This window comes from Moschus berezovskii, chromosome 15 (genome assembly GCF_049115385.1).
Source record: "Moschus berezovskii isolate FMDL1 chromosome 15, NW_MosBer_1.0, whole genome shotgun sequence".
In the NCBI taxonomy this organism is placed as follows: Eukaryota; Metazoa; Chordata; class Mammalia; order Artiodactyla; family Moschidae; genus Moschus; species Moschus berezovskii.
In genome coordinates this window covers 22,410,893-22,435,085 of record NC_142474.1, presented here as the reverse complement: position 1 = coordinate 22,435,085, position 24,193 = coordinate 22,410,893, and the positions used below count along the sequence as shown (strand labels likewise).

General features: G+C 59.4%; 1 protein-coding gene across 4 annotated transcripts in view; it reads right to left on the bottom strand.

Moving 5' to 3' along the window:
• The window catches only part of NOL4L (nucleolar protein 4 like), a 131,976-nt gene that overhangs the window by 7,621 nt on the left and 100,162 nt on the right, over positions 1–24,193 (bottom strand). For 2 of the 4 annotated variants that reach the window (XM_055435415.2, XM_088843865.1), the window contains 6 exons: positions 20,037–20,178; positions 4,069–4,346; positions 1,495–1,680; positions 1,232–1,423; positions 926–1,048; positions 331–529 (listed from right to left, as the gene is read on the bottom strand). In XM_055435415.2, coding sequence (XP_055291390.1) covers positions 331–529; positions 926–1,048; positions 1,232–1,423; positions 1,495–1,680; positions 4,069–4,346; positions 20,037–20,178 — 1,120 coding nt within the window. Of the gene's footprint in view, positions 1–330; positions 530–925; positions 1,049–1,231; positions 1,424–1,494; positions 1,681–4,068; positions 4,347–20,036; positions 20,179–20,473; positions 20,705–20,729; positions 20,987–24,193 lie in introns of those variants that run through there. The other 2 variants (XM_088843866.1, XM_088843867.1) reach the window with 2 other exon arrangements.

The following is a 24,193-nucleotide window of genomic DNA, read 5'->3' as shown; positions in this document are numbered from 1 at the left end:
CTGGCTCTGCCATCAACACTGGGAGACCTGGGCACAAGACCTGGTCACTTTCAGTAAGACGAGTGCCAGGTAAAGCGCCGGGACTGCTTGCAGTGGCGGGCGGGGTCGGGGAACCAGGGACAGGCCCAGCAAGCCTCCTGGGGGGCGAGCAAGGAGTGGTAGGTAGTGGTTTAACCTTGCCTTCCGACCTGAGGACAGCTAAGATGACAAGATGGGGAGGGTCCCTGTAACTCAGAGGAGTCACTTTCCCAGCAGCCTCTGTCCCCATCTCCCTGCCCTCCACCAGGCTGCTGGTCAGGGGGGTTGCAGAGCCTCGTGTCCCACACTCACCATTACTGTGACTTCCTGTTTGGAGGGAGGCAGGAGGCTGCAGGTTGCTGCCCAAGGCCCCGTAACCACGGTAACTGTAGTTGAGGCCGCCGTTGACATACACAGGGTCCTGGGAGTAGGAGGCTGGCAGTGAGTAGGTGGAGTGGGTGATGGCTGTGGAGTCCCGGGAGTGCTGCTTGTCCAGGGCTATGGGCTCGTCCTGTAGGGCGGGAGGGAGGCGCTGGGGAACCTCAGAGGCGGCCAGCCCTGACCAAGGTTCCTGGATGGGGCGTAGACAGTGGCCCCAGATTTGCTGGGACTCAGTATGGGGACCTGTAGAGCTCTGCCTCTCTCCCTGGCTGCCTTGCCCAGGGCCTCCCCCAGACCCCCATCTCTCTTCTATGTTCCAGGCAGATTTGATCTGTTCCTGCCTGGCTGAAGACCCTCTTGGGACTCGAGACGAAGTCTAGAGGCCCTTACGAAGTCTGCAAGGCCTTTGTGTCTGGGCTCCTCTGCCTCCCTCCCCCGCCCCAGCACTCCCCCATCTGAGGACGCCCTCCCTACTCCCTCTGCACCCGGGGCCCTGGGACCCCAGCAGCTGGCAGCAAGCAGGCACCTGAGAGGACTGGTAAATCTCCAGGCGCATCCTTTTGGCTGCTTTTCTCGTCTCGCTCTCACAGGCAGCTGCCAGGATGTTTTCTGCCATGGCCGAGGTCAGGTGGGGAGGTGTGGGTCTGGTCTGCAGACAGAAATGGGGATGGAGCCAGAGTTGGGGTGCAGAGACCCCTGGTGAAGAGGTAGGTGGGGCAGGGCTGGGGTTTGAGCTCCTCTGTGAACCGGGAACCATAGTGTCTACTTCCGGAGGTACTGGAGGGGGGGCTGTGGGACGGGGCTGGGCGGGTGGGGAATGCTGGGGGCTCACCATCTCCATGCCATTCTTCTTCATGCGCCGGCAGGACTTGAGGTACGTGCGGATGCGCTTGCGGGCCCGTTCCTGGAACTCAGGGAACTGCCGGCTGCACGACTCGATGATGGCCTGGATCTTCTCCTTGGGCTGCTTGGAGATGGGCACCATGCGGTCCAGGTTCTCATCCACAAAGAGGCGCACGAACATCTGCAGAGGACACGGGCGGTGGGGAGGGCTGGCCCGCTGAGCCCCGCCCCAGCCCCCAGGCCAGCACTCACGTTGAAGGCCTTGAGGCGCTCAGGGTCCACGCCCTCCGAGTCGTTGATCTTGTCGCTGTCCTCGTGATCGTCGTGGTCGTCGTCGTCGTCGTCTGCCGCGGGGGCCCGGCCCACCGTCAGGTCCTCGGGGCAGCCGCTGACCTCAGTTTTGATGGAGTCGTAGCTCCCCGAGCTGTAAGGTGGGGACTGAAGAGCGCAGGGGCGGAGGGTCAGGCCATGGTGAACGTGGGGACTGGGGGTTCGGGCACACCCAGCTGCCCCATGAGCCACGCTCCAAGGTCCTGAGCAAGTCACTTTCCTTCCTGCTCCCTTCCCCTCTGAAGTGGGGACAGTGACGCAGCCACCCCTCTCTGGGCGGCTGTAGGAAGGGCCCCCACAACTGCTGCCCTGGAGAAGCTCACTGGAGGGGGTCGCAGCACCCACACCACGATCTGCCTCCTTGTGTGAGGGAAAGGCAGACACAGAAAGGGTTCCCGCCACCAGCCAGCCTCTCCTGCTTGTGCCAAGATCCATTCTGACTTCAGGGTTTTCCTTCCTCGTCCCCAAGGGGCTGCAACCCCGAGCTGAAAACTGAGCTGTCACAAAAGCAGCGAATGTGCTGTCTGTCGGGGATGGGGAACAGATGGGCTGGGAGAGAACCAGCCAAGGAGACGGCCATCAGGCAGAGCATCCCCGCAGTTCCCGGGCTGGGCTTCTCCCGTCTGCCGCCACCCCCGGAACTCACCAGGAGCCTGATGCGGAGCCCGTGTGTAGAAAGAGGAGAGGGAACCAGGCCCAGGCAACCACCCTGTCCTGCAGCAGGAGCAGAGACGGGACCGCCCCCCCCCCTCCAGAATAAGGAGCCCTTCCTAGCTCTCCTGGGAATACACTCCCCACTCTCCTCCCTGCCTTCTCCCTCGTTTTCATCCTTTACAGCTCAGTTCCCATCCTGTCTCCTGCCCCCTGCCACACATGCTCTGGTAAGGCCAAAGACCACTGTCGTTTGCCTTTTAGAAAGTTTGTGGCTTTGGTGAGTCCTGACCGGCAGTGTCCTGGAGACACGGTCTCTGCCCTCATGGAGGATAGCTTCTAGCAGGTGGCCAGCCCCAGGAAACAGATGAGACTCTGCCACGTGGCTATACAGTAGCCCAGATGATACCCAGCTCTTGCTGATGAACAAATGGATAAAGACAGACACTGGCTGCTGCCCTGTCCGGCAGTAGCTGCCACCACCAGCCTCCATGTGACCACAACCAGCAGGGTCGGCCCTCCCAGGGTCCCCGGCCTTGTGCCCATCTCTTGATCACACCTAGGGCCCACCACACCTAGTCCTGAAGGGCCAGGGAAACCCAGGTCCTCTGGCCTGCCAGGCTGTGTCAGACTCGCACGGGAGGGTCAAAGGTGCCATGGGTCAGTCACATTCCCAGGTGCTCCTTGACAGACCCTCAGCCAGGGTGAGAGGAGACAGACTGTAGGTGACACTCAACGCTCCCATCTCACTTCCGTGGTCCACACGAGTGGCCTGAGGCCACGGCAGCCACCTCTCTTGTGCCGGCTCTCTGCCTGCCGTGCAGAGGCTGTGTCTGCCACTGGGACCCAGTCAAACAGGGGAGGACGAGGACTTCCCTCGTGGTCCAGTGGTTAGGACTCCACGCTTCCAGCGCAGGGGGCACAGGTTTGATCTCTGGTCGGGGAACTAAGATCCTACACGCCACAGGGCTCAGCCAAAAACTAAACTGGAAAAATAAAAGTGGAGGGGGAGGGCGATGCGTCCTGGCTCCGCAGCCTGGGCTCGGGTACACTGCCCGTATGATGACTGTTCAGAGACTTGTACAGAAACCTCCCACGAGAGATACCACTGCAGGCCAGCACTGGAACCCACCCTATACCCCCTGCAGAAGAGGAGAAGGCCCTGGGAGGAGAAGGAACCTGAACAGGGGCCTCAGCTGGAGCACATGAGAATAGGGTTCTGAGAAGGCACCTCTGGCCCCCCAGCCCTGGCAGGAGAAAAATGCCCTCTCCTGGGGGGAGCTCCCGCACCCAAGGTCACACTGCAGGAGATCTTAGTGGTCTGGAGGTGACCTGCAGAATAGGAGAAGGTGGGGGAAAGCCAAATGGGGGGCATCTATCTGCCCCCCTCAGACTGGTCTACTGGATTTTATACCTCCCATGTCCCTGAGGCCACCAAGGCCTCAATCTGCACCATCTGTAAAATGGGGACAAGTGTGCACACCAGTCAGAAAATGGGAAGCCTGGGGCCTGTGCTGAACGAAGCCCACCTGCTGCTGCTCTTCACAGCGGACCCTGTTCTGGAGGCAGAGGGGCCAGGCCACACGTCCCTCCCCACCTCCGCTAAGGCCCAGGCCATCAACCTCACTTCACAGATGGGGATACAGGCGGAGAAGTGAGGGGCTTGCTCCCATCAGGACTTCCCCAGGCAAATGATGGCACAGTGGCCACGGCCACTACCCTGCCTCCGCTGGTGGTGGCCACAGCCCCGGGTGACATGCAATTTCACGTCAGCCTCGCACAACCCCTGCCGTATATACAGGAGTGGCCGAAGCTCAGCTGTGGGGAGCCCTTAGCCCCACACACCTCGGGGGTGGTCTTCACCCCGTACTTGACGCGGCTCCGCAGTCCATCGGCGCCGCAGCCGTCGGAGGGGTAGGAGGGCGTGCTCAGAGCGGAGCCCTGCGGGAGCTTGTCACACAGGTTGATGGGCTGATCCTCGGCGCTGGTGGTGAAGTCCATGGGGGCCACGGCGCCGTTGCCGTTCATCTCGGGGAAGGCCGGGTCTCCTTGTGTGCTGCTGGAGGTCGACGGGTTCAGGGTGGAGGAGCCATTACCGCTGCCGCTCTCGGAGGAGGAGTCGTCTGGAATGAGAGGCCTGGGTGTGAGGCCCCACCCCAGCACCCACCGGCCCCCGAAACACCCCCAAGGTATGTGGCCGGGGCAGCTCAGGGAAGTGGTACTTGCCCCGTGTAGTCCTCACAAGCATCCCTGGGCAGAAGACCGTTGCTGTCCCTGCTGGAGCTCCAAGAGGCTCCAAGCCTTACTCCAGACCCGAGGTGGGGGGCAGGGTCCCGCTGCCAGAAACCGGGGCCAACAGGAACAGAGAAGCGAGGCAGTGTGCAGGGCATCCTGCCGTCCACCCCCACAAACGCCACATTCAGCTTCGAGGGCCTGGGACAAGCGGCTGCAGTCTTCAGTCTGATCCAGCCAGCGCTGGCGCAGAGGTCCTCCAACACCCCTGGAGGTTGCACGGGCCCTCTTCCTCTGGCTCATCACTGCCTAACCCCTTCACACCCTCTTCCCCACAGGACCCCTCCCCACCGCAGACCCTGGAATTTCTCCACCCCCTGACTTGAAGGGTGGCTCCACTGTGACACCCCTGCTCCCAGTAAGCAGGCCTGGGCCCAACCCTGGCCGGCCTGTGTAGACACAGACGCATGGCCACACGACACTGGACACCCAGAGCCAGGGCTGCAGGGTCTCTGTCCGCGGCACCTCAGTGGGCCATCCCGCCTTTCCTGCGGCGACAGCCCTACAAAGCCCTGTGGAGGGCGCCCCCTGCTGCAGAGAGCGCAGCATTGCCGGGGAATCCAGGAGGACAAACTTAACTCGGGGGCTAGACCTTTCCGATGAATTCCAGGCTCCTTTCCCCGACCCTGCCCCCAGCCTCCTGCTTATCAGCTGAGAAGGCAGAGGCCCAAGCTACAGTCTAGCTCCCGGGGTCACTGTCAGGTGAGTACCGCGTGGCTCCTGGTGGCGCCCAGGTGCCCAAGCGGCTCTGCACCTGCCACCAGGGTGGGCGGGGGAGGGGCGGCCGCAGGGAGCCCTGACCGCATCCCAGGACACCCCTTCCCCCCGGTCAGGGTCGCGCAGGACCCCACCCCCACCCCTCCCAGCCAGCAGATTATGAAGATTTAGTCCTTAGTGCTGGGCACTGGGCACGCGCACCTCGCGAGCGTCCCCATGGCGACCGAGCGGCTCTAGCGCGCCAACCAATCGCTGGCCTGCTGGTTGCCCAGGGGCGGGGCCAGGCTGCCCATCAAGCAGCCAAGGCCCAGGGCAGAGGGGGATGGGAAGGCCTCCGCGCAGCGGCGCCCCTCCCCCTCGGCTGCCGCAGGTCCCCTGGGCCAGGCTGCCCCTCCTTCTCCTCCTCTTCCTCTGGGCAGTCACTGCTCCCTCCATCCTCCTGCAGGGCCGCTCCAGGCTCTACTCAGATCCCCGCCTTGCTCAGCTACGTCCCGAGTCCCCAGGCCGGCCGCCCAGCTACCCTCTGGAAGCTCACCGCCCATCCCCTCCTCCTCACTCACAGATGGGTCTGGTTTTCTTCGGACAGTGTCTCCAGTGACCAATCTAGACATCTGTGGGATAAACAAACTCGCCAGCAGTATTTATTGAGCACCTACTGCATGCTGGCCCCGTCCCGAGCTGAGAAACAAAGTAGTGACTATGATTAAGAGGCCAGTCCTCCTGAGGGGGCAAGATGCTCACTGCTGAAACACACGCAAAGTGAATGGGCTGTCAAACTGCCAAGCCACACCCACCCCTCACCTTCCATCTAGTCTTCTTGGCTGAGTTCCCTCTTCAGCACTCCAGCTTCCCCTGGTCACACCCGTGCACCTGTCTCCACCCTTCCCTTTCCCAGCACCAGCCCAATTATCACTCCCCTAGGCCCCACCTTCCTGTTGCCCACAGCCTGCCCAAGGAGAGTTTGCACTCTTGCCAGTGTGTTCTTGGTCCCATGACCTCTGTAGCCTCCCCCAGCCCAGGTCCCACTGTACTGGCCACTGCTGGACCTCATAGCTCCAGGCCTCTGCTAACCTGCCTGCCTTTGTTGTGTCCAGCTCAGTAAATGTGAGTCCACCTTCAAAGGCTGGCCCAATGCTACCTTCTCAGAGCAGGCCTCCTCCCTCCGCGGTCCCTGGGAAGGAGGTACTCACAGACCTGACCCCAGCCTGTGCCCATCCCTCCGAGGAATACGTCATGCCTCCTTGACCGGCTCAGGTGCAGGCCAGAGAGCTGCCCACCTCCCCACCAGGGCTGGGCCTAGCTGCCGGAGAAGCCCCAACACCTGGGGTTTCGGGAGTCTGCCAGGGCCCAGGAGATGGAAGGCAAGGATCACGTTCATCCTGGCTGACCGTCTGAGCTCCCCTGAGCTCTGGCCAGTACCCATTCTTAGCCCACCTGGCAGGCGTGACTCACATCCTGCACCACTCCATAACCAGTCACTTGCTTGACCTCAGAGGGCCTTATCTTCCTCCTCTGGAAGGAGGGGTTGCTTGGAGGTCAGTGGGTACCACACCAGGCACAAAGGGAGCCAGTGTCACAATGCTCAGCGTGGGCATCAGGCCCATGGCCTCCTGACACATCACAGTGGGCATGGGCCCAAGAGGTGGCACCCCAACCGCCTACCTCCCAACCAGATTCTCTCCAGAGAGGAGGGACCCTCTTGCCCTGCGCATCTCCAGGCATGAGCACGAAGGAGGCTTGGATGCCATGAGGATGCATATGTGTGCATGTGTGTGTGTGTGTGTTTTCCCAGGCCCTCCAACTCAGGAGCCCAGGGTGCTGGCCGAGACGCTTGAGCTCCCCACACCCTTACCCCAGGGCTGTGCACCTCACCTGCCCACCCAGGGAGTCACAGGCAGTGGCTCCAGTGGTGGCACAGCCCCTCCTCACAATAGATGCCATCCCAGTCTGGCAGGGGATGGCTGGGCAGATGAGACCCACGAGACCAGCAGTCTGGACCTCGTGTAGCTATGCATTACAAGTTTTTAGAAGAAAACTGGAAATAAGGACCCTAGTGTAAATATCCAGGTTTTTAAATACTGGTGACTGACTCACATTGTTTACATTTTGAAGAACCCTGCTGGACAGACAAACCAAACGTGGCCTATCTATGCAATGAGATAATCGGTCATAAAAAGTAATGAAATTCTGATGCATGCTACAACATGGATGAACTCTGGAAATATCAGCATTAAGTGAAGTGAGTCAGACTCAGCAGGACAGATATTGAAAGAGGACACACATGCAACATCAATACCTAGAATCGTCACATCCACAGGGAATGAAAATATCTGAGGGGTCCCCAGGGGCTGGGTTTGGGTGGAATAGAGAGTTATTGCTTAATGGTTACAGAGTTTCTATTTACAGTAATGAGAACCCTATTTTGGAAATAATGTGCGCTGGTTATACAACATGGTCAGTGAACTTAATGTCACTGAACTGTACACTTAAAAATGGTTATAAAGTGACAAATTGTTTTACAAAATTTTTCACCACAAAAAATTCCCCCAAAGCAAAACAAAAATCCTGGAGGCCAGTGGGCCCCAGTTGAAAAGCTCCATCTGCTGCCACCCCATGGACCCGCAGGCCAAGCCTCTCCCACCTCCACTCTGCACCTGGGTGCCCACCTCAGGGGGCACAGGCGAGTCACAAGCGCCACCCTCCTCAGCCCATCATGCTGCCCTCAACCTGCCCACGGGCTGCCTGCAACTGCTGACGAGGGAGGCCACGGGCTTCAGGCAGAAGGCAGAGGGGCTGTGTGTCCCTGAAGATGCCCCTTCGCCTCCTTTCAAAATGGGTGCCATGTCAGTAAAACAGGATTTATAAGGTGTAGACAATACCCAAGTCAGCAAATAGGTGCTGAAGGAAAAGAACAAATGAAACTGGCTCCCGACCCCAGGCCTCCTCTTTGTAATGCACTCTCCCCCAGACTGGGCCGTGGGCTTCCGGGGGCCCCTCAGAGACCAGCTTGGTGCCAAATCTGAGGTGTGCGGGTGAGGGGAGGAGGGAGAGGGACAGGGCTGCGAAGACACTGCCCCTGCCCTCGTCCCTCCCTCCTTCGGACGCCTGCTGGGTGCCAGGCCTGTGTGAGGCACTGGGGACACGGCAGCGGGAAGATGGCGGTGGTCGCTGTCCTGGGGGCTCATGCTCTAAGGAGCAAGACACCAAACAGAAGGCTCCAGAGGACTCTGGGCTCTGGGGAGAGCCTTGTGTGCTTCGTGTCCTTGATCCCTGCCCCTGCAACCTGTCCGTCCTCCGCTGGGAAGCCCTCTCTGACAGCAGCCAGCTCAAGGCCCCAGCTCCGGACCACCCTCAGTGGAGCTCCCCCAGGGGAGGGGGAGTCTAGAGTGGGCGCTGTGCAGGAGGGAGGCAGGGGAGGGTTTCTGGAGGAAGTCGCCCATAGAAGAAGCCTCCAAGAACAACGCTGAGGTCAGGGGCAAGCGCAGAAGCCCTCTAAGGCCAGCAGGGCACAGGAGCTGCTGGGGGTGAAGTGTTATCTGTCAATGCCTCCCCCCGCAACCCCGGCAGTGGCTATGATCCAGCCGCAGCCCTTGGACTGAGTTCAAACCCCCAAACTGAAGCCAAACCCTCCCCAGGCCTCCTGCTAGGCCCTCCTGGCAGCGCCCCACCCCGACCCCGCCCCCAGTTGTCGCCCCTTCCAGCTGTGCCCTGGCCTGGCACTTACTGTCCGCGCTTCCTGGGACACTCCGTGCTCCCCCCACTCCAGGGCTTTGCTGAAAGGCCACCTTCTCTCTACCTCCCTGCCCCCACTCCGACACACTGACTCCTTTACCCAGTTTTCCAGAGTATTTATCACTTTCTCACATGTTCTGTCTGTGGTCTGTGCCCAGCCCTCCTTGTCAGCTGCCCCAGGTGGTTCCTGTCTCTCCAGAAACCACAGCCCTCTCCCTCTGGTGAGGGCACCCCATGTCTCCCAAGGGTGAGCCTGTGCCCAGGGCCCAGCCGGTAAGCACAGTCCATCACAGTGATCCGCGATGGGCCCACAGAAGTCAGTCCAGGAGCTTCTGCAGAAACGAAGAAATACTCTCCCATCAGCCCAGGGGTGCAGAGCTCACTCAGCAGGGAGCCCCAGCAGGGCTGACAGGCTGGCACATACCAGTCCCCCCCAAATCCATCCATGCCTAAAGCCAAAGAAAGCCCTAGACTTCTGGTTACAGGACCCAGTGATTTCCTTAACTGCAAAAGCTGGCTGGAGGCAGGTCGCATCATGTGGGCCTGGTCTGGACTCTGAGTAATCCATGGTCCTGCCCCTGGGAGGGCCCAAGGGAATGGAGCCTCCCCCCGCCCCCCCGGGGCTCTCTCCTCAACATGGCCCTCCCTAACCCCAGGAGGGGCCAGCGGCAGGGCCCACCACCAGCACCCTGGCACAGCCCCAGCCCAGAGACCTGCCTGTCACTGTCTGGGGAAAGAAGGAACAGGGAGAAACATCAGCATCGTGGGGCAAGCGGGGTTCCGATCCACTTGCAACTCTTGCCTCGCTCCCCCCGCCTCACCAAATACAATGTGACTTAAGGGAGACAGGGTCCTGGACCCAAACCCGTGCCCAAAGGAGCGGAGCAGGGGGAACAGGTGCAGGACCTTGCTGCCTCCTGACCTTGGGCACAGCCCGCCTCCCTGGCTCCTCTTATCTGGAGTCTAGGGAGTTGCCGCTGACGCCCTCTTGGGCTCGGACACTTTATGACCCTGTGAAAGAACCCAGCTGGCCCCATGGGCACCTGGAGTGCTGGAGTTGGGCCTTCCGGGGGTGCAGGCCTCCAGGCACGTGACGCGGAGCTGGAAGTGACCCTCTTGTCTCCACCTGGTCCTGACCTGCATGGCTGTGCAGGAGGCACCTCCAGGATGGGCACCCCAACCATGGCCAGCCTGCCAGAGCCCAGAATCATGCTAGCAGGACAAGACAGTCCCCAACCTGTAGCTTCAGTGACAAGGACAAGTGTGGCATAGAACCACAGGGAAGCAGAGGGAATGCACCCCTTCTGAGCATTTCCACAAAACCAGGCCTCCCGGGCTCCAGCGAAGGGCAGCTCCCCGGTCTGGGCAGGACACAGGGCCCACCACCTGGGCCCGGAATGCCTCTGGGCAGGGAAGGACTGCGTGCCCATCTATGTAACGTGGGGCAATGTGCTGCTATTCAAATGGGGGAATTAGTGATGAATGGGGGAAATTGTTCCTCCTTCTGTCCAGTCTCCAGAAGGAGACAAAAACCCCTTTTACCTCGGCAAACAATGCCCTTATGTGGGCGCCAGCGCCCCGCAGCCCGCACAAGCCCGGCTCTGTGCGAGCCGCCAATTGCCACACCGGGCCCTGGGGCCACAGCCAGTGGCACCCTCTCCCAGGGGCGACCCTCGCTGGCTCCCAAGGAGGGCTGGGCAAGGGCGCAAAGGTCTGCCAGCCCATGGTCCCAGGGCATACGTACATATGGCCCCACGGGTTCCGGGTGCTGGCGACCTGCTATGGCCAGAGGTGTGGCAAGGCAGGCAGCGCCTCCCTTCTCTGCCAGCTTCCAGGCAGGGGAGAGAAGCGAGCATCAATAATTCACACACACCAGAGATGAGCTGGGGAGGAGGTGGGGAAGCAAGAGTGCCTGAGCCAGCCAGCAGCAGTGGAGGGGGCTAGGGGTGGGGTGGGGCTGGATCTGGAAGAGCCAGTCCCTGCCCCCGCTACCCACGTGGCTTCGGGTTGCAGTCTGGGGGCACCGACTGCTCTGAATTTGGGGTGTGCCTCGCCAGGCCTGGCCTCCGCCTGCTCTGACAAAGGCCAGCGGCTGGGCCATGTTTACATGATGCATAGTTCCCTGGAGCACCAGGCTCCTGGCAGGCTACCCTGCTCTTCCTCCCGGAAGGAAGGGGGAGGGCCCCGGGGTCAAATGGGGGACACTGAGGAATTGGGTGAGGTGGTGTCACCAGGACTCCCCCATCCTGGGTGGTGGGGACAACTGGGCACCTGCCCCACAGCTTAGCCTTCAGACCCCCACTGCCCCCTAGCTGCTCCTCGTGAATGCCACCCTGCTCCACACCTGTGGTTCCAAAGGCCTGGCCCAGTCCTACTCTCCATCTGGTCTACCTTCTTGCCCCCTAACCACCCCCAGCACCTCTATTCCACGGCATCCGTCTTCCTGGTCAACCTTTTATGACTCATTCCTTAAGCTGGTGTCAACACCTGAGGCCCTCAGAGTCCAGAGTGGCGCTGTCCAACAGACACTTAATGTGAGCCACATAAGGAATTGTTAATTTTCTAGCAGCCACATTAAAAAAATGTAAATAGAAAATAAAACAGGTGGAGTAAATTTTAATAATCTATTTTATTTAACCCAATATAACCAAAATATTATCTTTTCAACATGTAATACTATGTTAAATGAGATATTTTACATCCTTTTTCATACAAAGTCTTTGAAACTCTGTGTGCTTTTTATACACATGGTACAGCTGAGTTTGCATGAGCCCTTTTCAATAGCAGTCTGTGGCTCCCACATTAGGGCACACCCAGATTTTTGTGATGTTCCCCCTAACCTGAAATCACTTCTCTCAGTGCAGGGACCCTGGGGTCTCAGTCCCAAGTTGCAGACGAGAGCTGGGGTCTTGGGGGAGGGGGCCTGAGCAGGGCTGGCAGTGGGGACGGGGTCAGGGGCCGCCTTCAGTGGGGGTGGGCATCAAGTATGTGGCAGGCGGTGGGCAGACTCACTGTGCCTGCTCTGCACCCCGCCTCCCCCAGAACAGACATCAGGAAGGAACCAGAGGACCCTAGGGGGAGGTCCCCACCATCACACTGTGTGAACAGAAGGGCACAGACAGGCCCCAGTGTGGCCTGGTGCCCTGAAGCACCCCCTCACCCACTGCTCTTTCCTCTCTTGGCCTTGGCTTGCCCAACTGTGCTATAGGACAGCCCTCCACCCCTGCCACTGTCCCACTTCTGCAGCCCCCTACCCAGTAAATACTGGCCAAATGCGCCCCAGGGGGAACCACATGGTCTTCCCAGGCCCAAGCTTCCCTGGCCCCACCCTCAAGGACAAGCACGCGCAGTGAGAACTCAATGCTGATTCGGTGTGCTAAGCTCTAGCTGAGAGAGCAGCTCCCTTGCATCCCTTGCCCCAATCCCATAACAAATGATGTGTTCTGAGAGCAAACAGAATGATTTCGGACAACCATGTGCGAAGGAGTCATGGGGCAGGGCCCTGGCCCCGGAGCCTGTGTGCTTAAGTGCAGGCCTTCCGCCAGCCTGCCCAGAAGCTGGTCTGGGTTCGGTGCATCCCAGTCCTTAGGTCAGTGATGACGCCAACGTGGCCCTGGTTACTTCCTGGTTCCTGGGAACGTCACCCTTGGACAGGCTCGGGTGGTGATGCCTCTGGGGCACACCCCTTCTCTGGCCTCCTCTCCCGTACGGCCGGCCTGCCTCCATAGAGGGTCAGTGGGCAGCTGGGTCTCCATGGGTCCTGGGCTGGGGAGAGGGGCAGGGCTCTGACATCCCAATGGCTGAGCAGGCCTAGGTGAATCTTCTGGGTGTGCAAGGGATCTCCCTTTCTCTTTCTTAGCAGGTGAACTTCACCTCTGTGGGCCTGGTGCATGTCCTGCCCTCACCAGGCATCTGGGGGCCTGTGAGGGGCTAAGATCCTGACAGGCTGCATAAGGCCAGGGCTGTGTGGGGCTGGCCTGCTCCAGGGATAAAGGGATCTTTCGGCGCTGTCTCCCAGCCTCCCTTACCCCGTGGCGGCCGAAGGCCAGGACAGCTCAGCATTGTCTGAGCCGCCTGCAGCCCAGCTGATGATGGACACTTTCCTGTGACCCAGGACTGGCGGGGCAGCCCACAGCCAATCCCCAGAAGGGCTTGGGTCCTAGTTCTCTGCTCCTGGAGGGGAAGGAGAAACGGCAGGAGGCCACCGCCACCACCTCTCCATCCGGTGTGGACACCGGGAGCCTTGAATAGGAGCTAAGAGCTACTAATCTAGAAGGAGCGAGGAAGTGACCAGTAGCCACAGAATGAGGCCCAGACACAGCTTCCAGCCTCACCTGAGACAGGCGGGGTCCGGATCAAGACCACAGGCGTGGGGAGGGGAGGCTCAGTTTAAAAGCCCACTGCGGGAAGCCATCCCAGGGAGGCCACAGCGAAGCGGTCACAGCATTCCCTCATGTCAACAGGGACCAGGGAGGATGCCCAACCACAACTGGCAGGGCTACTGGCAGCAGGCTGCAGCAGGCCATGAAGCTTGGGGCCCCTGCTGGGGTGGGCACCACGGGCACAGGATATGTGAGGTGGATGAAGCTCAGGGGCAAATGTGGGTGACTGCCTCTGAGCCTGCCTGGCCTGGCCCCGACCCCACTTGCAGGACGGCTTCTTGCCTGTTCCCTCAAACGAGCAGCTCCCACCCCTGGCTGGGAACACTCCTGGGCAGCCTGAGTGCCCACGGTGGCTGGCGTCCAGTGGGTAAGCTGCTGCCCAGGTGCCTTCTCCTTGGACGGCAGTGCTAACTTGCAGCCACCAGCATGGGAGCTTGGGATGGGTCTGGGTGTGCAGATTCCAGGAGATCTGCAGGGTCCTGGGAGACGTAAGGTGCCCCCACAAGTCCTGGCACATGGGGGTGGGGAGTGGGATGGGAATTCAGGAGATGCTAGAGCAAGCTGTGAGCACCCAGGTAGTGAGCTTGTAAAGAGAGCTGTGGTCAGAACCCCACAGGGCTCAGTGGGCAGATGGGATCGAGAAAGACCTGGACGGATGAGGAGACAGGATTGGACCAGGTGAGGCAGCGAAGGGTCCAGAGATGGGGAAGTGAGGAGGACTGCGCAGTCTGTCAGGGGAAGCCCCTGACCCACCTCCAGCCCCTCAGCCTGTGACTGCCAGCTAGCCATGGCCTCCCGCCTCCGGCTCTTCATCAGGACCCCCTGTACCAGCCAGGCCACCTGAGAGAAATAATCCCATCCCCATCCAACCCAGCCTTCCCTGTCCACACATCGTCTGGTCCTCACCAGCCATCCAGTGAGGGGGAGTGATTGGCCACACAGCAAGGTGGGAGCAGAGGCAGATCCGAGTCTGGGCTGGGGCAGCATGTCTGGGGTTGGGGCACACTCCCCGCTCAGACCTGCCCTGTGGACACCAGGGAGGAGCACATGACGGGCAGAGAGGAAAGGACAGGAGAGGCAGCACTGCCGTAAATACGGAGCCCTGGGCAAGCAAGTCACACACCTGCCCCCCAGGGACTGCCCCTGCTGCACAGTTTGCATTTCTGGGTAATGGAGGGCCCCATCCAAGGGCAGCAAGAGCCAGGAGGCAGGAAGCCTTAGGCCTCTCACAAAGGGCCCCTGAGACACACCAGGATTAATGGCTGCAGTCACCCAGGGCACACTACAGACAGAAGCCAGGGATCAGAGATGAGCAACTTGCTTCAGACCGCACTGCAGGACCAGGGCAGGCCAGGACCTGTTCAGGGGAGCCCTGGCAGGGTGCCAGGGGCCACCAGCAGGGAGCCGTGTCTGGTTGAGACCCCACGCCCAAGAGGCAGCCTCATCTCTCTTGTTCCTCCTGGAACCCTCCAATGCCAGCCCCTCAGCTGGCTGGGGCCCTCTCTCCTGGCTGAAGTTTGGGGTCAACAGGAACTTCTGGAGACATGTGACCCCAGAAACCGCCTATCCTGGCATTTAGCATATTCCTCTCCTCCCAGCCTCCTCCTGACATACTGCCCAGGCTTCCTAGGCTGTTTTACACTTGCCTGAACATCACACTGTGGCCTTCTCTGAGGCGCCTCTGCTGGTCCCCCGGCTCTGCCACGGGCTTCTTAACAGCTGTTTGCTGGGAACCTGCTCTGAGTCGAGGGCTGGGGATAAAGCCCAGAAGAGGACACTTGGCCCTGAGGCTACTACATGCTGCACGGTTTGTGATAACCAGAAAGAGGGGTTGGAACACCCTTCCCCGTGAGTGGTCCAGACTCAGGCTCTGGGGTCAGAGACACCCTTGTGGTCACATGGGGTCTGGCCAAGTCACCTCCCCCTCTGTAGGAAAGGCCTAGTCACAGCTCTGAGCTCACAGCCAACTGCCATCAGCACACAGTTTAGCAAAAAGTGGGCTCAGGAGTGGGGCTTCCAATCACCGGGATAATTGGACCACTTTTAAAAATGCAGTATCAGTGCAGGGGAGAGGCGAAGACAACTTCTAGGAAAAAAAGTGACTCCAACACTATGTGATCCTTCCTTTTTTTAAAAAAATAAAGAAAACAAGACTGATTACATACACAAAAAAGACAAAGAAAAATATGCCCCAAACACTGATAATTTTGATTGCTATTTTTCTGCTGCTCTGTTTGTTTTCCGATTATCTACAATGAATATAATAGATGTGAAAAGACACGTTTTTTCAGAGACACATGTCCTGCCCTCAGACAGCTTAAAACCTGGCAGGGGTCCCCTGTTCTGAGCGCTTGCCCCTATCCTGCAGGCTCCTGGAAGGGACAAAGCCAGGAAGGGGTTATTAGCCTCCCAGGCCACAGGGCTCAGTATTCACATGACAGACCCGGTGGAGAGTCCTGAAAGAACCAAGGGCTTAAGCCAGGACCCTCAGTGCCTCAGTCCTGATGTGGTGACTGGCCCTGGAGGGGAGGCTCCAGACACACAGTATGTAGGCAGGAAGCTTTGGCACCACGTCCCAAGGGGAGGCAAGCTGAGGTCCGGTGGGTCCCAAAGGCCTGAGACTGGAGGGGCCTCTCATCTGACAGGCACTAACGAGAGACGCCCACCAGCTCCTACCCAGCACCACCCCCCCACCCCCACCCCCGCCACGACCCTGCAGGAAGAAAGAAGCAGGACCCTAGGTTCTGCCCTGGCGCTGACTTCCTGTCTGCCCGGGAGGTGAGTAATGTCCGCTCCCCACCCCCTGCATCCCTTCTGGGGGCCAGGCTTCACATTTTCCGCTCAGGAAGGGGCAGAGCAAGAGGCCTGATGAAGCACATCAAGGGGAAACAGAAGAAGGAGAGGGCCCTGGCCTGGCCACGCCTCTGACGTCCAGGGACGCTGGCTCACCTGCCCAGCCTGAGCCCCTGTTCACTTACTCATTTAACAGACACTCCTCAACCTGCTCTGTGCTGGGCACCAGAGAACTGGCTCTCAGACTTACTCAGGATCAGAGGAAGCGATGGCCATCAAACACATCATCCCACTGACCGGGCGTAACTACACACAGATGTGCTCTTCAGTCCTAAGTAACGCCCGACCATAGCGTCTCTGGACATGGTCTCAACAGTTGGCTTTTTCCAACTGTCCTCCTCTCTACCTCCTAAAATGCAGCCCCTGGGCCAGAGTGTTTTTCTAGGCACCTATGATGAGACCAGGGTTCTGTTCGGACTCCAAAGAAAGTCCAAACCCTCAGCTGGTGCTTAGTGCTGGTCTGGGGGGACCTGGCTATACGTGGACTGGAGGCAGTGGTGAGAACAGCCTGGATCACTCAGCCCAAGAAGGCAGTGCTCTGATTTTCCAGGGGGGCAGCCTCTCTGGTCCCCAGACTCCCATGCCCATCTTCTGGGGAACATGAGCTCAATGCTTGCCAATGAGGAGGGGAGCAGCCTTGGCATCCCCCAACTCTGGCCAGATGGCCACAGTTCTCTCACTGATCAGCAGTTCCCTCCTGAGCCGGGGTGAGAGCTATGTGCTCACCCACAGCAGCTCCGCCCCATGAGGAAGCACTTTGGGGTTCCCCAGCCAAGCACCCCTGCTGTGATGTCAATAAGCTGGGAATAGGGTCCATAAAAGAGCTCTCTGATGTGAGGCCTCACGGGTGGTGGCAGGCTTGGGGATGAAAGCACCACCAAGCACTCTCCCACTCCTGGTGAACCGCAGACAAGCTCCCGGGAGTGAGAACTGGCCTGATTCATTCCTGGTCTCGGCCACGGGATCTGCCCGGCCGAGGCCCAGCCTCCATCTGCCTCGGTTAAAATTTGAAAGAGGAAGAGGTGGAGGAGGTGGTGGAAGCAGAGAAGGGCCCCAGCCCATCCACCAACAGGTGTGAACCTGTGCAAACTGCCTGGTTTTTTGAAATGCTCTGGGCTGCACTCCCGGCCAGCAGGGGTGAGACGCTCCCTGACACAGCCCTGGGAGCCCCCATGCTTTCTGGCTAAAAGAAAAGACCCAAGTGCTCAGGCTGGGGAGGAGGGCGGAACTCCTCAGGAACAAAGACCCCCGACTTGGCCCCAACAAGGAGCCGACCTCTATCTCCTCTGGCTGGTGTGCTGGGGGCGGGGGAGAGACTCAATAAATGCTCGTTCCTTTACTCATCTGGGCAACAGATACTCAGCAGGCCCCTATAATGTGCCAGGCATGCAACCAGACTCACCAGGGACACAGGAGAGAGCAGGATCCACGTGGTCCACCCCTTAAAGAGCTCACAATGGGGGCCTCAGACATGGAGGGCCGAGGGCCAGAGACTGAGCCCCAAGCTGCCCTGGGGGTTGGTGTGTGCTGGAGAAGCCTCTGGATCGGAGACATGGAGACCATGGAGGGTTTTGGCTAGATTCAGACAGAGCCCCCGCCTGGCCTGTCCCTGCCCAGTCCTTCCTTAACAATAGGGGACAGGAGACCACCCTGAGGACCCTGAGAGTTTCCTACCAGCTCTCACTGATGAGCGGGTTCCAGTTCACGTCTGCACTGCAGGCACCTTCAAAGAGGGGGCTGGTTGCGTGCCTCTGTGGGGGCTGGTGGGGCTGACCAAGGACTCCAGGCCAGGTCTGTGTCCAGCCCAAACCCCTTGGGAGCCCACCGGTCTGGGCAGACACGGTGGTCACCACCAGAACTAGGATCAGAAGGGCAGTAGAGAATACCAGGTCAACTGGTCTCTCTGGGCCTGCGACCCTCTGCGCTGGGTGTGGGTCGGCCTCTGGCCGGCACATCAACCCACAGCCTCCAGACACAGGCTCTGATGAAATAATTAAATTGATGGTATCATGGTCAACACCATCCTCCCTGTCTCCAGCTCTGGCTGCCCGCCCTGATAAACACCCTGGTCCTGTCAGCAAGCCAGCCGACCTAGGCCCCAGCACCCACAGCCAGGAGGGACCTGGGCATCTAGGGATGGGTGGGGTGTGGGGGTGGGGGAGGACATGTGTGAAGACACCCGGCTTGTCTCTCCCACCTGGCTCCTCTGGGACCAGCTGCGGGAACACACTGATCCCATTAGCCCTGTAGCTGAGGAAGCCCCGTGACCCTTCCCCCCTCCCCCGGGGCTGATGCTGGAGGCCTCCAGATCACCAGATCTCCCTGGAAAGTGTCTCTGACAGACATGAGCCCCCTAAAAGGTGGCTGTAAGCAGTAACAGCATAAGAATTTTTGAGGATGAGCTAGGGGACTATGGCCCCCATTCAGTCCTACTACTTGCAGGTTTTTATAAATAAATGCTCCGGATCCTTCTTGGGAAGGTATTGTCGACAGCCTTGGGCTGAGCTTCGCTGGTGTGGCCCTCAATCAGCTCAGATGGGGCGGGAGGCCAGCTGCTGGGCACATCTCACCTCAGGGCCCCCCCTGCCCCAGCACGCGGTACCCCCACCCTGGCCCCCCACCCGTGGGAACGCTGGAAGGCAGTGCTGGTCTGGAAGGCAGCACGAGGGGGTCGTGCTGACCTCCTGAGGCGTCAAGGGACAAAAGCCTTTTCTTTCCCAGCAGCCTCGCACCCCATTCCTCACAGAACCACACCCGGGGCTCCCCAGCCTGTGGATGGGCCACCCCGGCTGTCTCTGTGCTGGATCTCCTCCCAGACAAAGCCAGATTTCAGGCCTGTGAGGGCTGCGGGGAGGCAGGCACGCGGGTTCCACCATGGAGACGAACTTTGACCCAAACTGCAAGGCTCCTACTCCTTATTTACTCTTTAAGGCTAACCTATTTTGCAGAGTTAACATTACACCCCTTTTTAACCCTGCACCTTCCCTCCCACATTCCAGGCCCCGACCTTCAACCCCTCCTAATTGCAGCTCTACACCCCAGTTCTCTCCAGCTCTTCCCCCACCCACCTTGCCCGGAAAATCAGAGCCCAGCCCAGGACACTCTGTCCACAGGTGCCACTGCACACCCACACCCACGTCTAACTGAGGTAGGCCCAGTTTGGGGGGCTCGACACAAGAGTGCCAGAGTAGAACTGTCAGGTGCCTGATCCTGACCCCAACTCTCCCACCCCAAGAAGATGCTTCTGTTCCAAGGAAGGCTGGAGGAGGCTGCCGGGCTGGCCCTGGAGGGTGGCAGGGGTGGGGCGGGCCAGGGCAGATCTGGACAGCTCCTCAGCCGGCCCACCTCCTATCCTGAGGGGTTGGGGGCACACAACAGACAAGCACACTGTCTGCTCGCTCACCAGGGACAGGCAGGGACCCTGTCTCAGAGCCTCACACCTGGGCCACAAAGCCCAACTCCTGTTTTCATGATTGGGTGGCTGGACTGTTCTGGGTCAGGCACACGGTTAACCTTCCCAGACCTGAATCATGATAACTTTGAAATCCACATCCCACCAGCTCATGAGCATCAGAGCAGACAAACTGGCAGGACGTGGTTGGCTGCCAATCCCCAAAAGAGCTCTGAGCCATTCACCTTTGGGAGGAACAGCTGCTCTTCCTGGAACTAAGGGCTGGGGCAGAGGGGCCCATGGGGATACTGAGAACACTGCGGGCCGCTGTCAGCCTGAGCCTCGGCCACCTCTGGAGGCTCCAGCCCAGAGTCTACCCACTGGGGATTCCTAGGCTCCTGGTGCAGACACAACCCTTCCTTTGCTAGCCACGAAGCAACACTCACCGTCCTCTTGGCTATGGAGATTTTGTGGGCTCCGCATCCTCTCGTCCTGGCTGGGACTCAGGCTGGAGGACAGGTGTGGGTCAGCTGACATCCATGTGGAGTCGTTCATATCAAAATCTTCACTGCTCACAGAAGTTTCATCCTGATCAGGGACAAAGAAGGTGGGCGTCAACAGAGATGGGCTCACTGCAGCCCCTCAGCAGCATACAGGGTGAACCCAAGGGCCCGAGGGTGTTCGGGAATGCCCCCATAGGCCATAGGGCACCCCCAAACCTTGCAGTGGGGGCAGGTTTCTCCCCCTGCCCCCCTACCCATGGAAGTGGCTGGGGCTCTGGTTCCTGTCGGAAGCTGGGGCTGAGGGCTGGAGCTGGCTGTAATTGAAGACAATTACGAGGTCTCGCATCCTGTAGGGGCGGGTGGCAGGGCCTGGCTCTTACCCTGTGAGCCAAGGTTGAAGCAGGCGCCGTAAACAAGGGCCACTGCTCCCCACTCCCTGCCAACAGCCTTGGGAGGAGGGTTCACTCCACGTAGGGCCAGGCGGGCAGACGTGGGCAGCAGGACACGTCGGGCACTGCCAAGCCCAGGCTGACAGCCCCCACCACACTGGCCACCCAGCTCCCGTGGAGCATGCATGGAATTCCTTTCTCCCACTCCCCCAGCCCAGAGGACATTTCTGTCTTCCTCCTTCCTAACCTTTGCTGTGCTTCAAAGATATGCTCTTGGGCGGCTTCCAGAGCTGAAAAGGCCAGCCCCAGAAGTATACCGAAGGAAGGGGGTGGGGCAGGCGAGGGTTTGGATCAGACCGCAAAGGGGGTTCGGCTCAAGGGCCTGGGGGGCCGCCAGGGCCTTCCAAACAGCCGGAGGGCCTGCAGGCGAGGACCACGCCTGCCTCCTCTCCCCTTGCTGGCTTCACTGAGCCCTGGGCCAGGCATCCGGGAACCCCCGGGGCGGGGCCCCTTCCACCCAGCCCTCCAGTGGGAAGGGACCCCACCTCCTTCTGGCCCAGCCTCTTTCAGGAGCAGCAGCTAGCAACTGTGTTTGGGAGCTGGCTGTAAAACGCAAGAAAGATGACCCAGCAGCTCCCACACCCTGGAGCTCTGGCTTTACCCCCTCCCCTCCCCCGTCCGGCGAGATACAATGGCCTCTGTGGGCCCCCAGTAAGGACCTCTGGCAGAGCACCATCCCCCCCAAAGCCTCCCTCCAGGGGCCCCTTACAGAGGTCTCTTTTACAGCAAGCAAACACACTCGGGTTTGAACTTTCTTCGGCTGCTGTCCGAGGCAGACACATCTGCTCTGCAAGTGCTAGGGAACCAGTGGGTGCTCCTCCATGCCCTCCCCCACCAGCCTGGCTGGCAGGGAGTTTCCTGGAATTTACAGTTTCTGGGCAGCACAGAGGAGTGGGTACCCTCTGCGGCTGAGGAGGACAACAGCTCTGCCCAGCTCAGGGGTTCCCACGCTGCTCGCACAGAGCCTCGGGGCACAGGCACCACGTGTGCCCTAGGGGCCCACCCCCCCCCACAGACACCCTGCCTCCCTCCCACAGGCTCTCTGCTCCTCATACACAAGAACGCGTCCCCACAGCCGTCCCTGGGTGAAAGCCCGCTCACTCAGACTGCATTCTCACACCTGGAGGGACATACGCACGTTCAAAGGGTTCTCTCTGCAAAAAGGGCAATACGACTCTCCCTGCTCTAACTAGGCAGGGACAGGAGGGTGAGGGGCGGTGAGTAGGTGGGGAGAAGGACCCTCAGAGGGGTAGGGCCATCCTGGCTCTTGTGGAAACACTTGTGGCTTAAAGGACCAAGGAGCCTATTAACATCTGGAAGCACCACCCACTCAAAATTCTCCATCCATTCAACAAGTTGTTTAATGAACATCTATGTGAAAGTCGCTCAGTCGTGTCCAACTCTTTGCGACCCAATGGACTGTACAGTCCATGGAATTCTCCAGGCTAGAATACTGAAGTGGGTAGCCATTCCCTTCTCCAGGGGATCTTCCCAACTCAGGGATCGAACCCAGGTCTACTGCATTTAGATGCTGGAAAATTTACCTGTGGACAAGTCATGGCCTTCCTGGTGCTCACTGTGGAGAGGGACCATCAGCAGACAAACTCACAGTGTTGGGAGTGAGAATAAAGAATAAAGCAGGACAAGAGAGGCGAGGGGCCTGCAGGACTGTGCTTCCCAGAGTGGCCAGTCAGGGACAATCAGAGCAGAGGCTTGCAGAAGTGAGGCAGGTTGTGACAGGCGGTCCGTGTGGGAGCTGGTGGGTTCCAGCACACGCTGGAGCACATGCTGGCACACAATGGTGGGTTTCAGCAGGCAGCCAGGAGACCACTGTAACTAGGGGATGGGTGAGCTGCGTGGGCAGTGAAGCCATTCGGGGCTGTCTCCTCCTAAGGGTGGCATAATCTCCTCCATAATCCCGGGTGGGCATCTTCCACTCAGAGAAAGGAGTTCCACCAAACACACAGGTTTTCTTCAAGGAGCAAGGAAAATTCAGAACTGCTGGGTGCAGTGCTAAACCTCTAGCCCCACTCGGCCACAGTTTAAAATAACAATGATGGAAGCACGGTTTATCAGTTGCCAGGTGCATCCCAGGCCCACTGGGTGCATGCAGTTATCAGCTTCATTCTACAGATGAGGAAGCTGAGGCTGCAAGGGGTGAAGGCACTCACCCAAGGTCATGAGCAGAGCCAGAGGTGTGCAGTCCTGAAGGCCCAGACGCTCGCTTCCTTCCCAGCCCCTCACCTGGAATGCCCACGGAGCTGCGGCACCTCAGAACCCAAACTCCAAACGCACGTCCCCCTTCTCCATCAAGTCCAGCTCAGGCTCCATCGCACCTCGCCTCACACGGCCTGCCTGTCTGTACCATCAGCCCGGCAGTTGGGCAGCAGAGAACTCAGCTGCAGCGGCCAGCACGGTGGCTCTCTGCCCTCTCTCCCCCCAGACAGCCTTAAGTCCTTCCAAGAGTGGGGAGCGGGCTCTATGTTCTCTGGACAAAGCCAGTGAGACCAGTCAAATTGGCTGAGTTGCCTGGCATGACACTGGGGTTTAACGAGGATGCGGCATCAGTCTGACAAGCAGGGGCTTGGTCCTGTTACACACGGTTCCTGAATGGATACCATATGAAACCTGGACCCTGGCTGGCAGGCGGGTGGCAGCGTGCTGCCATGCGGCATTCCCTGCCTGCAGCTGCCAGGCGCCCCCATGCAGAGCCTCGGGTTTCTCTGGCTCAGATCACTTAACTGTCCGCCCAAATAGCCCCCCTCCACGTCTCCCTGCCCGGACAGGCCAAACTGGGCAGGGGTGGGCTACATGTTACACTGAATTGCGATCACCCAATAAGGAAGAGCACCCAGTGCCCATCCATGAGGGGCTCTGAGACGAGGGTCATCTGAGCTTTCCTTGTCCAATAGGAACAGCAGGCACCCGTGTCAGGCCTCTCTCCAGATCTGGTACCCACCCTCTCCTCCTTGGACCTGCCTTAGCTGCCCCAGAGCTCGTGAGATCTGAACCCAAGCAGTCTGCTCAGCGCCCACAACACAGCCCACCACTCCGAGGGGCCGCCTCACCACACTTCCTCCCTTCAGTCGGAAAAGAACCAGATTCCTTAACAACAAAGCGACTCAGGATGAGACCCAAAGGAAATTCACGGGAGATGAAGCTTTATTTACACCCACACCTGGACCACTCTTACCAGTGAATAGATGCGCACTGATGGACCACCTACTATGTGCTGGCGCTGTGTTAGGAGCGCTGAGACTACAGCAGGACTCCTTCCCTCCAGGGCCCTGTTATTTAGGGAAGCCCATGTGTAAGTACTGAAGGAGAAGGGGGCTGGGGAACCCCCTCTCCACTTACTCATTACCAAGCTCTCCCCAGTGAGTGTGCCCACAGCCCCCAGTGTTTTGCCGCATGAATCCCTGTTCTGTGGGTGATGGTTCTATGTAAGCTTTTGACACCACTGATACAGAAAATTTTAAAAATTTATTTATTTTTATTTGGCTTTAGTTGTGGTCTTAGTTGTGGCATGCTGGACCTTTAGCTGTGCCATGTGGGATCTAGTTCCTCCACCAGGACTCAAACCCTGGCCCCCTGCACTGGGAACGCAGTGTCTTAGCCACTGGGCCCGCAGGGAAGTCCCCAATACAGTAA